The sequence below is a fragment of the Capra hircus genome, chromosome 7 (assembly GCF_001704415.2).
Source record: "Capra hircus breed San Clemente chromosome 7, ASM170441v1, whole genome shotgun sequence".
Lineage (NCBI taxonomy): Eukaryota > Metazoa > Chordata > Mammalia > Artiodactyla > Bovidae > Capra > Capra hircus.
In genome coordinates, this window is record NC_030814.1 from 14055347 (window position 1) to 14069292 (window position 13946).

At 42.4% G+C, this 13946-nt stretch overlaps 1 protein-coding gene across 1 annotated transcript in view; it reads left to right on the plus strand.

Moving 5' to 3' along the window:
- The window catches only part of LIX1 (limb and CNS expressed 1), a 55841-nt gene extending 47013 nt beyond the window's left edge, over nucleotides 1–8828 (plus strand). Inside the window, exons 5-6 of the mRNA XM_005683455.3 lie at nucleotides 3166–3243; nucleotides 5858–8828. Of these exons, the coding sequence (XP_005683512.1) occupies nucleotides 3166–3243; nucleotides 5858–6145 (366 nt within the window). The 3' untranslated portion in view covers nucleotides 6146–8828. The remainder of the gene's footprint in view (nucleotides 1–3165; nucleotides 3244–5857) is intronic.

Consider the following 13946-nt stretch of genomic DNA (forward strand, 5'->3'; position numbering starts at 1 on the left):
GCAATAGGTTGTTTCTCAAACTGGGCCACACAGATGCAAGGACGATGCCAGGAGGGTTACTGAAGTCACAGAATAAACTCAATACCTCTTTCTGGGTTGTCGACATTACGTGAAGATCGCAGGATAAGGAAAGGAGTGGAGTGGCATTCATTTTCCACTTTAAGGAAATGGACATATACAATAAAATGCAAAATTTAAGAGGAGTCTTACAATAAAACATTTGTCAATATTGTCCCTCCTGTAACACCATGGAGACTACTTCATATCAGAACCTAAAGAGCATTCCTATCCTTTTTCTGATGTCTGCAAAGCATTCGGTGAGTAGGCCTGAGGGTATAGCAAGGAGGGCAACACAAGTTTGCCTTCCTCAGCCACTGGGGTTATGTTGATAAAAGGCACAGTGGTCGGAGCCAGATTAGATTATGGATTTGGTTGGGGAACAAAAGATTCTCACTTTCCCAAAGTAGCACAGTGATGTGGCAGAGTAGAAATCTGGATGGGGGCAGAGAGAAGTGGAGAGGAGTCATAAGAGGGGTGAGTTCCCCTGGCACTGGATCCAGGGCCCTGGGCAGACATGCGGTCAGTGTGGCTCAGCTGGTGTCCATGTTATATTTTAGTTAATGGAAGCACATGGCTTTGCCCTTACCAAAGTCTCTGCTCTTGGGCTTCCCTGATGGCTCAGACAGTATCTGCCTGCAATGTGGGAGACCCGAGTTTGATCCCTGGGTCGGGAACATCCCCTGGAGAAGGGAATGACAACCCACTCCTGTGTTCTTGCCTGGAGAATTCCATGGACAGAGGAATGGCGGGCTACCATCCATAGGGTTGCAAAGAGTCAGATACAACTGAGCGACTAACAATGTGTGTTTTTGTGGTGCTTACCACATAGTAATACATACACAAAATCCTAAACCGAAAAGAAGAAAAGCATTACATTCTAAGGGCAATTTAAACATGAGAATAGTGCTATTCAGACATGAGACATTTAGACATGAGAATATTTATCCTGATGATCTTATCTCTTTAAATTTTACCTCATAATTTTAAGGTAACTGTAATCTCAAACTGAGCTTATGTCTCCAGATTTCATAGTGAAAACGTTTTCCAGAGCAACCAGACATAAAGACAATAAAAGTCCACTTTTTTTTTTTTGAATGGGCATAAGACATCTGTTCAAATGTTAAGCTTTCATAATTTGTCTCATGATCAGGAAGTTCCTTAACTGTATTGTTATTTTCTAATAGGTATGTGGCTGTGGTTTATACTCCCACTAATCCACTGTAGATGTTTCCCTGATCAAAAAAGAAAGAAAAAAAAATGTAGATAACTTCAATGGAAGACTGCTAATCCTAATCAGATTGGAAAAACAAAATCTTCAGCATGTTGAATACATGTTAGCTTAATACTCAGTATCATGCAGGGAAAGGATGATGCTGACAGAAAGGCTAAATGCTATGCTCAGCCCTGGCTGTTGGATGTGAAAACTGTGGGCGGCTTTAATGTCAATTCATCCTTATTGGTCATATTTTAAGGCATTTTCTTGACTGAATTTATAGACTCAGGGGTATTTTACAGTTTCTGTAGTTTCTCCATTATATGCTCTATATTTATTTTTTCGCCTGAATTTTTTACAGTTTAAATTATTTTCATATGGCATACCGTCACATGGTTCAAAGCTCAAAAGGTACAAACGAGTGTCAGGGGAAAGTCTCGCTTCATTTTTCTCCCAGAGGCGACTCATGTTCCCAGATTCTTTTGTATCTTGTCAGAAGTCTTTTAGGCATTCATAAGCAAATATTTATAGGCATCTTCTAATTCTTTTTTAATCAAATAGTAACACAGTATACATGTTGGACACCTTGCTTTTAACAACATCTCACAGAGACTCTGCATTAGAACAAGAGAGCCTTCTCACCCTTTGTGATTGCGTTGTATTTGGTAGGATGACTGTGTTGTAAGGGAGAAAGAATCATTTTCTTTTTATTCTTCTGAATTCTTAGCCGAGACTCCTGTAATGAAAGACAGATTAGAAAGAGAAAAACAGAAGTACGCCTCATGTATGTGTGAGAGATACCCAGGGAAAAATGAGGAGCTCCACAAGGTGGCTTAGAATTCAGGATTAAATACCGTCTTAATACGGAAGGGAGAGGGGTATAGGCCTCTCGGGAAAGCGCATGTGAGCCTGCTCAGTTGCTCAGTCATGTCTGAATCTTTGCAGCCCATGGACTATCACCCATCAGGTTCCACGTGGGTCCTCTGCCCGTGGGATTCCCCAGGCAAGCATACTTGAATGGGCAGCCATTTCCTCCTCCAGGGGATCTTCCCGACCCAGGGATCGAACCTGTGTCTCTTAGGTCTCCTGCACTGGCAGAAAGATCCTTTACTGCTGAGCCACCAGGGAAGCCCCTCAGGAGAAAGGAGGTAATCTTTAAGATGAATTGATCCTTAGAAGAATAGATAGGAGATAAGATAGTGACAAAGTCTGGCTGAGCATGGAGTGGGCTTCAGTTTCTACTTCTGTGATAAGAGTCAGTATACCCTGGATGATGAAACTTCTGGAGAAAGGAGTTACAACAATTAAGTTCCTTTTGGAGGATCTGTCTTTTGGGAGATAAGGGGAGTTCAGAGAAAGCCTCTTCCTCTGTTTGAGGTTTTTTAAGTAGTCACAGCTCAAAATAATCAATATACGAAAGTTGCATATTTGGGGGTGCTATATTCTGCTACACTTCAGGATTTAACCATTCCTTTTTGTAACCATTTCATTTAAGCATTCCTTTAAAAATGAACATTTAAAATATTGCCAGTCTCAGGCAATTTTCTTTAAACTGATGCAATGAATAGCCTTGCCTACACATTATTCGAAGATGTGCTGGTATATTTATACAACTTCCTGGGTGTAAAATTGTTACAGCATATGTGTTTACACTGTTGAGAGGTATTTGTCTGTTATTTAATAGTTCATGCCAAATATAGATAAAACAGAGGAGGGAAGGAAAAACGCTCCGGAAGCCTCCGACTGTGGTATTTGAAAAGTCTCAAAGTGTTCTGACGGTACTGTATATTCCATTTTCCTGATATAGTTGGGAGTTAGAGTTTGGCAATCACTGAGGCACTTTCTTTCACATTTCTTCTTTGAGACTAATGACAAGCATTTGGGTTTTATAGGAGCTTATGACCATTTTCCAACTATTGCACTGGAACGGAAGCCTCAAAGCCCTTCGTGAAACAAAATGTTCCCGACAGGTGAGAGTTTTCCAATAAAAAGCAGGTTTGTGTTGTATGGCATCTCCCACTGAGGTTCCTTTATCTGAATTTTTCTCTGTTTAGTACCTTATTTATTAAAAGCAAAGGAGATATATATACTGTGCTTAGTCACTCCATTGTGTCTGACTCTTTGAGACCCTCTGGACTATAGCCCACCAGGCTCATCTGTCCATGGGATTCTCCAGGCAAGAACACTGGAGTGGGTTGCCATGCCCTTCTCCAGGGGATCTTCCCAACCCAGGGATCAAACCCAGATCTCCCTCATTGCAGACAGATACTTCACTGTCTGAGCCACCAGGGAAGTATATGTATACTAACGTGTAAATTTATGTGCATTTATGTGCACATAACTATATGTGCACTATATATAAGTGTACTGCTGCTGCTGCTGCTAAGTCTCTTCAGTCGTGTCTGACTCTGTGCGACCCCATAGACGGCAGCCCACCAGGCTCCCCTGTCCCTGGGATTCTCCAGGCAAGAACACTGGAGTGGGTTGCCATTTCCTTCTCCAATGCATGAAAGTGACAAGTGAAAGTGAAGTCGCTTAGTCGTGCCCGACCCTCAGCGACCCCATAGACTGCAGCCTTCCAGGCTCCTTTGTCCATGGGATTTTCCAGGCAGGAGTACTGGAATGGGGTGCCATTGCCTTCTCCGATAAGTGTACTAACATATATATATATATGTGTGTATATATATATCTGATATCTCTATCTGCTCTCTCTCTGATATATCCATCTAGATTTAGATCTAGATATATCAGTCCAGTTGCATCAGGGACTGACCACATACACACACTAAGAAGACTGTTGGCTGGCCATAGGACAGATTTAGACACCTGTACTGAACACTCCTGCTAGAACGGAGGGATCACTAAGACAGGCTTAGTTCCTAAGTCAGATATGCAACTACTCCATGCAGCGTACCCCCTCCCACCCTTCAAGGCAGAAAGAAATGTGAGTCTGCACCGCCTCCAAACCTCCTGACCAAGAACAGGTAGTTATCTGTAGCAGGAAGATTCTTCTCACCCCCACCAAACATTCCCAGTGGGCAACAGAACTGATTATAAAGGTGGGAGACATGGTGTTTCCATCACTTCAATTTTTTGTTTTTGTTTTCTATACCTTCAGTTTTTTGTTTTTTTCAATCACTTCAGTTTTGGGGTTTGGAAGTTTCTTCTTTATTTTTCAGAGACAGCGGCTCACTATTTCTTAGCTATCTATGAAAAGCATCCTGCCCCCTTTTTTGGTGGCAAAGGCAAACCCCCTCCCATGTTTCTCACCCTACTCAATGGTTCTCACCCTACTATCACTTAAGATTTATTCTTCCTTTGTCCCATTAGATTTTGAGGATAGTAGTTTATTTTTGAGAATTTGCTAACAGGAAGTTGTATGAGGAGCAAAGCCTCTACTAGTCGGCAAGATGAGGGGGGATGTAAAATTTTTCCATGCACTGCTGCCCCAGGAGTTTTTAGTTGTTCTTTGCCTAGAAAGCCTGGCTTTCAAAATGTCAAAGATGGAAAAGAAATGAGTAGCTGACAATGGCTTTGGCTATTTTTTTCTTTTCCTTTGATTTCATAAAAAGCCTTTGAAACATGCCGAGTTGGTTACAAACACTTTTCCGTGATTGTTTTTAATTTGTTAAGGTCATAAATAAATACCATATGTTCTTGAAAATAAAAATAAGCAACGCATCCACTCCACAAGGTCTTCTTAAAGAGCGTTCATCAAACTTATACATGACATTAAGTGTACGGGCAAATTTTAAGCATGAGAATTGGAAGATAGTGATGAATTTTGCATTGTTTGCAGAAAGTAAGAGACAATGCCCATAGCTACCATTATGATATCCATGATGATAATACCTATATTCCATAATTTTTAGGGTCCTTCCCATAGTTACTGTGAGCCATTTAGTCTGTCATCTTCCTTATGCTAACAACACAGCAGTTAGGAAGCTGACTCTCCTGGTGTCTAAGTCTTGTCCTGACTCAAAGCTTCCTGTTTTCTGCAGTAAAAGTGAAAGTGAAGTCGTTCAGTTGTGTCCGACTCTTTGCGACCCCATGGACACCAGGCTCCTCCGTCCATGGGGTTTTCTAGGCAAGAGTACTGGCGTGGGTTGCCGTTGCAGTGGGTGTGACCAAACCCAGTTCTCCCTGATTCTTCTGTGCAGTTGTTTCCCTCCACTTTGCCAAAGGAGCTAATGTTGGGCAGAAGGGTTATAAATAAATGAGGTAAAGCTCATACTAATTGTTGTAAGAATGTAGTTTCAAAGGAACATATATTTTCCAGTGAGGTTAGAGTTCTGTTCTGTGAACAGTATTAGGTCATTCCTGGTGGCAGTGTTTTGATTCAACCTGGAGAAACCTTTACTTTGGGTACCAACTTGGTCAATTTGATCCTTTAAGAGGTGCGTCCTGGGGCTGGGCTTCAGTTCATGAACATCAGAGAGGCTTGGTTGTCGGTAGAACCCCCACAGGTGTTTGTGTGCTGGGGTTGGGGGTGGAGGCCTAGGAAACGAAGTGTCAGAAGGCCACGAGCCCAGGTACTTTGGTTGCTCTTCACTGATGCTCTGGACCTCGTCTCTTGGTTCCCAGGAAGTCATCTCCTACTATTCCCAGTACTCCCTGGATGAGAAGATGCGCAGCCACATGGCGCTAGACTGGATCATGAAGGAGCGGGAGTCGCCGGGAATCCTCTCCCAAGAGCTGCGAATGGCCCTGAGGGAGCTGGAGGAAGCCAGGAAAGCAGGACAAGAACTACGGTTTTACAAAGAGAAGAAAGAGATCCTGAGTTTAGCCCTGACGCAGATCTACAGTGATCCTGATGCTTCTTCACCCAGTGATGACCAGCTGAGCCTCACGGCCCTTTGTGGCTATCACTAGCAAGACCAGGTCCCAGCTGCCCCCAAGGTGGGCAGAAGCCGGATTCTCCCATGAGGAAGCTCGTGGAGAGGTTTGGTCACCAGAGGCTTTAGCACTTCTAGATGCTACGTGAAGGCGGTAGTAATTCTCCTCACTTATTCCATGCGCAGTATCTCAAGAGTAGTAGGACCCTTTATAGGACCCAGCGCCCCCTCAATGCAGTTTCCCCATCGCATGCTCAATAGTTCCACCTCAGGCCGAAAGAATGAAGACGGGATTGTTTGGAAAATATTTCCCAGGCCTGGCTTCAACCTGAAGCCTGGCTGACATGTGCCTTGCTGGATTACGTATGTTGTTTCAAAGAAAGAACCAGTGTAGCAACTCCGAAAAGAACACCAGCCAGGACTAGGGAAAGTAGCATGATAGCAATTAAAAAATACTTGGGATTAAAAAACAATATGGGTTATTTTTTAAAATATCCAGGGGTCAGAGTTTCTTCTTAAGCTTTGTCAGCGGCAAGATCATTTACACTCCACTAGGTGTAACATAAAACTTCAGTGGGGATTCTATCTGGACATCCCACTATCAAAGATTTTGAAGTGGTAATGGTACGAAAATACTATATAAATGTAACGTGGCTTAAAATGTCATTATCATAATTTTTTTAAAAAGCCCACTCTTCCATATGGGGATTAATGTCACCCAGGATAGCATCCTCACTTGTTTTCCTTAAGAAGAATTAATATCCAGTTTTTGTGAGTCCTCTATCAGTCATGTGCATTTTTAACTTGAAAACAGATGAAGTGCTTAATTTTCATGTCTGCCACCTCAGTCATATATCTATAATGGGGACGGTTACTGGCATTTCTAAGATTAAAACATTTTGAAAAATCATTAGCACTTAACAGTACTTATATTTACATTTGATTTGTTTCTCCTGCATTAGAGAAAAGGAATTATTAATTGTCTTTGCTGTTGTTCAGGAACTTAAGCCACCAGTAGCTCAAACATAACGTTAGTTTTCCATTTAAATTACTGGACTCTTCTTTAAAGGAGGGATAAAACATTGCCATCTCTCCTTTAAAATGGCTTGGGTCAATCAATTGATTAGAAAACCAAAAGCAAATACAAACCATTTTTTATGGCTCTTCGCCGCTCACATCTAAGCGTGGTAGCAGTGCCAGCTTTAAACACTTATAAATAGTTCCTTAGTTTTAACATGGGATGGATTATCTTGCATTTACTCCAATGTCAAATTTAATAAAAACAGTTTTCTCAATTTTCAATAAGATTTCCTTTTTTTCCTGTTTAGGCAAATTCACATTAATTTTCATGAAAGCTGAAACCATTATAATTACACTAATGTTTACAAAAATGTGATAGTTGTAGCTTCATATTTAAATATCTCCAGTGCTAATTGTCACTCCTTGAATCCCCAAGAAACTGTATACTGAGCATGTATTTTGGAAGTAGCCGTATTAATAAAAATTAACTTCACACATCATATTTCTCACCCCAGGGAAAAATTTAGCTATATACCTTCCCTACTCAAATGTCTTGCAGAGGTAATACTATGTAATATTAGATACATTTTATTTAAAATATTCATTTAACAAAAAATATCACACCCCTCCCCATAATGAGGCTAAATGTCACCTAGAAGAAATTCCCAAATAGAAATTAGAATATCTGTAAATGAATACATTTTAAAGTTAAATCACTTCCTATTTAAAACAATGTTTTCAAGAAGTCATTACTCTTTATCATTTCAGAAAAGCTACAGCTTCCCGTGTTAGGCGTGATGAAAAGTAGGTATTTCTGTATTGCATTTGCAGTCTTTAACAATGACCACCTCAGGCCGACACTATCTAACTAGATACAGGAACAGGAATCTGCTAGAAAATATTAAATGTAGTCTCTGCCCGGCAGTTAGAAAAACTGTACCCATTCCGTACACTGGAAGCAGAGGCTCTGGCTTGGCCGCTATCAACTTTTCCTGGCTGGTCAAAACTGCCCACTCTTCCCGCCACGGTGTGGGAGTTTCAGCAAAATAAGCAAAGGTCAGAATCTTTGCCACTGCCTTTAATGTTTACTTATCACAAATTAGTATCAGCTAAGACCTAATGTCTGTTGGTATATCACATAAACATCTGTAATTCTGGCCTTGAGACTAGCAGGGTTAAAGAGCAAAGTAGACTATTATTATTCATTTTCTATATCTTGTTCTCAATAACACACTGGGTTGAATGGGCCTGGAGTGGAGGATTCTCTACTTAAATATAGAGAACCCTGGGTTCTAACAGTTTGTGGTTACAAATTCTTTGAGAATCTGATAGACGTTATGAACCTTATCCTAGGAAAACTGAATGAAACAGTTATATTCAAAACTACACAGACTGTTTCAGAGTGTATGTGAACCTCCCCCAAATCCCTACATTGCTCTGTTGAAAGGACCCCCAGTTTAGAACTCTTAATTTTCGCATATCTACTTGCTCCAATCTAACTCAGACATAGTCCCATGAACCTATCTCTGAGACAAATGTCATCATCCTTAAATACAGAATTGCACTGATTTGTGACAAGAGATAGATTAATTTTCACAAAACCCAAATACCCCAGATTGTTATGAAAAAAACTGCTTAAAGAAAATTAGTCACTTAACTTGTATGAACATATCAGAATATCACAGATTTAATAAAGTCATTTTCCTCTAATGATCAGAATTTGGTTGTCCATTTGTTCAATATGTTTGCTGTTACATTCATTCACCTATTTCTAGAAAAGGAAAAGAATCAAGCCATAGATATTCTTGAAATGCTGTACCTACATCAACGATAAATCTGATCAGCTAGGTCTCAGGAACACAAGAAAGAAAATATAAAAGCTTAACACCTTTCAATTTCTTTAGAGAACGTTTCTGATATCAGGAGCACTGTTGTAGTTGACTTTATCTCTGAAATGCTTTAGAAGGTTCTCAGTTATGTCATGCCATGCCTTTCTTTATTGCCAAATGACAAAAGAAGCCAGACTAAGAATATTTTTATTACCCTTGACTATGTTTACAGGTAAAGACTATTTAAGACATTAGCTCTTGTATATTGCTGATTTTTGTTTTGTTTTGTTTTACCTTGCAGAAATGCAAAACTCAAGATTTCTTCTATGGTGTCCACCATGTTAAAGGGTGAATAGTAAGATTGTTTTTAGCCAGGGATCCAGGGAAATGAAAATTATTTTCCCTTCCCCAGTAGTTCTCAACTTTGGCTCACATTAGAAATATTCAAGGAGATTTAATAGATCCTAGCTATTCAGACTGGAGAAGACAATGGCAACCCACTCCAGTACTCTTGCCTGGAAAATCCCATGGACGGAGGAGACTGGTGGCCTTCAGTCCATGGGGTCACGAAGAGTCAGACACTACTGAGCGACTTCACATTCACTTTTCACTTTCATGCATTGGAGAAGGAAATGGCAACCCACTCCAGTGTTCTTGCCTGGAGAATCCCAGGGACGGCGGAGCCTGGTGGGCTGCCGTCTATAGGGTTGCACACAGTGGGACATAACTGAAGCAACTTAGCAGCAACAGCAGCAGCAGGTATTCAGACTATCCCAGATCAATGAAAGTGGGATCTCTGGAAATGGGACCCAGCCATCAGTATTTTTTAGAGGTCCCAGGTAGTCCCAGTGTGCAGTAAGTTTGAGAACCATTGTTCTACCCAGGAAGTTCTGGCTCAAAGGCCTGTGGCCTAACTAGAGGGAGCTGTTACTTAACTTGGCACTGGCCCCAAATTAAAAACATTGAGCTCTTCTGATCTAGGTAGGAGCAAAACCTTTTGCTTGGGCAAGAGGCTTTCCTGGAGCCCAGAACTAAAGCAAGGGCAAATATGTGCTCACACACACACACACACACACACACACACACACACACTTTATCTTAGCAGGAGAGCCAGACTCTGTTCCAGGTCCAGGATTTTTCTCAAATATGCCGTAAAAACTACCTGTACCAGAATCATCCTTTAAAAATACAAGTTCCTGGTCCACGCCCAGACCTGCTAACAAAATTCCAGGAGAGAGTCTGGATTATTTACCATTTCACCAGGTGTTTCTGATCACATGTCAATTTGAAGAGCTACTTCTTTAGTAGGCAGCACAGCCTTGGCCTAACATAATCAGCCTCTTGGTGGAGAGTACAGAAAGGAATAAAGGAGGATAGGGGAGGTGGCCTCTTCACTCTCCTGGAGCTACAGAGAAGCAGAAGGGCTAGCTGCCTTTTCTCTCCCAAAAGAGTAGCTCCCACTCTTTTTATAACTTTGGCTCCAACATTTGGAATTAGCTTTAATCTCTTTACTGGAAACCGTGAAAATCTTCTATTAGCTTATGGTTAACGTCATTTCTTTAAACCTCACCCAACCTGGTAGCACATTCTCTCTTGGTGCAAAGTAAGTTGTGGGAAAGGGAAGCAGAAGTTCTTCCTGAGAGCTGAGTGATCGTTGGTTCCCAAGTGAAAGTCCTGGATTGCTCTCTATTTATAGGCAGTTCCCAATTTTAACAGCAAGCATGTTTCACAAGTCCATTTGTAATTCAGTTGTTCAGTCCTAACGATGCATTTTTCCACAGGAGCAAGGTCATAAATGATGGCAAGTTTCCCAGATGAGCCTATGTAAACAAATATATATATATATATATATATATGCAGTATGCACGCATGCTCAGTCGTGTCCGACTCCTTGCGACCCCATGGACTGTAGCCCACCAGGCTTCTCTGTCCATGGGGTTTCCCAAGCAAGAACACTGGGGGATCTTCCCAAGCTAGGGATCAAATCTGTGTCTCTTGCATCTCCTGCATCGGCAGGCAGATTCTTTACCAACTGTGCCACCTGGGAAACCCCATATAAACAACAGGGTAACTTACAAATGAATCTATGGGACACAATATGGCTCTAGGTTGTAGGCAGGGAAGAGCAGAATAAGGGAGACAGCTGTGGGTCTCAGGCATATTACTGAAGACCTCCCTAGGGCATATGTCTTCATCTCAAACTGGTTCTCCAGAAAGTCCCTTCGTTTTCTCTTTGCTCCCTGCCCCCACCCCAAGAATAGTTGGACAATACCCCACCCCTTGCCATCACTTGTTCCTTCTTCTGATCACAGCTTCTTCTACTTGCTGACTTACTGAAGAAGTGCTTTCCTTCCTGCCTATCCCACAAACACTTTGAAAATTTCTAACAACTGGCATCCCTAGAAATAGGAACATTGGATGACCTAAAAATGGCAGCTACTGAGCCTCTGTGCAGGTCCTGCAGAGAAATACACAGGCACCAGACATGGAGCTGCACTCTCCCACCCCTATGCTCTCCTACTTCCTTGGTGTCCTCAGTGGACGCCCCCACGGCATTGCCCCATCCTGAGCACGGATGCCCCATAGCTAGCCAGTGATTCTGGGTAATCTGGCTCAAAACTGCCAACTGGACTGATCAGTCCATCCCCCTCAAGAAAGGGGAACCAAGAAACATGAAAGGAATTTGGCAGTTCGAGATGGGAGCTCAAATTGGAAGAGTCAGGTTGATGAGTGCTGTGCAAGTTGAAAGGATGAGGAAGAAGGAATGATGTGTCAACAGAGGAAGCTGGTCAGTAGGACGAGAAGAAGATGGTCAGTGCAGACAGCAAAAAGAGGCAGAATCACAAGTTGAGGGTGAGACTATGAGGCCCACGGGGAAACAGGAAGAGCAGCTGGCCCACATCCCCTGCAGTAAATTCACTTCCTCTTTATCTGACTGGATCAACACTTTGCAACCAAAGAAATCTCACCTTACTAATTTCAGAGCAAGAAGACTCTAGATTTACCTGGACTTTTCCTCCTGAGAAGAAACCAAGAAAACTGACAAGAGGCAAAACAATAGAAATAGAAGCGACAGAAATGCTGCTGAGGAAATTAGACTGAGGACTGGCCAGACAGTTAGGTTTCTGCCCACTCATTGCCCCTTCCCCTCCAATGTAAGCTCTCACACCAGTCAGGAGTCCTTCCCAAATCTGCAACAAATGTATGTATTATGTGCTAACCCTCGTGTTTTTCCTCCCCTTCACAGAAATTCCTGTGTTTTCATGTTCCACAGGAACAGAGGGAAATAGAATTCTATGTTTACAGGTAGAATTCATAATCTCAAATAAATGTTGCATCTTTAAAGATTAATCACCTTGGGAAACTAATAACGTAATTTGACAATGCTCAAGAATGCTGTCTTTGCCAAAGACATTTCTGTCACGAACGCCTCTGTGGGAACAGCCTCTAAGTCCATGTGAGCGAAGGAAGAAAATCAGTTTCTTTTGTCAGCAGAAAGCACCTTAGCATCCTGAACAGACTAGTTTATTTCAGTATCTCAACTATTAGTCCTAATACTTAGCAGGTAGTAAGTATAGTTGAATCCGAATTTCTACTCGAGGAACATTCAGTGAATGTTTGTCATCAGGCCTTGGTGCCTTCCTTACTCCTTGCTTGATCAGTTAATTCCTTCATCAGACCTGGCTTTGATCTATGGGATTAGTTAGTGATCACTCACTAATTAGTCAGGATTACCCAGTGGCTCAGCAATAAAGGATCCACCTGCCAAGCAGGAGACACAGGTCCGATCCCTGAGTGGGGAAGATCCCCTGGAGGAGGGCATGGCAACCCTCTGCAGTATTCTTGCCTGGTGAATCCCACGGACAGAGGAGCCTGGCAGGCTACAGTCCATGGGGTCGCAAGGAGTTGGGCACAACTGAAGCGACTTAGCATGCACACATGCAGCAAGGCAAACCAAAAAAACCCTACTAGCCAAAAGGGGAGTCCATTGGCTGAAAAGGGGGAGTTTATTGACACAAACAACTCCTGGGACAGTGTTCACACCAAGTACGTCTGGATCCCGGAGCATATATCAGTACTTGATCTCTCACTGTACAGATGTGAGATGTGTACATGTGTACTGTGCAGATGTGAACATGTGTGCACACTCATTTGTGTCACTACTCGTTTCTCAAATCTCCTTTCGTTTGTGTTGGCTCCATTTTAGCAAGGCTCTCTCCCCTTGGAGCAGCAAGATGGTAGCCAGCAGTTTCATTCTCACACCAGAGCAGAGTGAGCCATTCTCTTCCCGGCAGTGGTGAATCCAGAACTGAGGGCCACAGGGGCGTTTCTGTTGACTCAGTCACCCAAGTCTCAGGTCCGCCCACCTGAACTAGTGATAAAGCTGTCCCATCTCCATGACCTGGACCAGGTTGGGGTGCCATCGTTGCCTCAGGCAAATATGGGTTCAGATAGGAACACAGGGGAAAATGTGGCCATTTCCCAGGACACTTTTGAAACTGTTTCTCCTCAAGAGACTTCAGAGACAGAGTGCATGATAGAAGAAATGCTGTCTCTCCAACTACTGGTTGGGGAACAGGATTCTGGGTAGACCAGATGTTCACTCTGAATACATTTGTACCATTTCCAAAAATCAAATTCACTCTCAAAGGACAACTTTTGTCACCATTAAGGATGTTCAAAAGAACGCTTTCCCCCTGGAGGGGAAATCTAAAAGTGTTTCCAGGCCAATCACAGCACCGCCATAGGCACACAGGCCATGAGGACTGGCCTGAGGGAATGGTGCTCATGTGTATGCAAAGCGCTCTGCTGTGTGGAGAGGCCTAATCACTGGCACTACTCTGCAGTCACACTTCATACATCTTCAGTGCTGACGAATTGTTGCTATGCTGGGGAGTCAGGAAACTTCCTCTGGTCTATTTCTGGTGGGCCCTGGCTTTCATTATCAGTGGCTGCTAATGCTTTTAATAAAAAAGAAAACAGTGGATC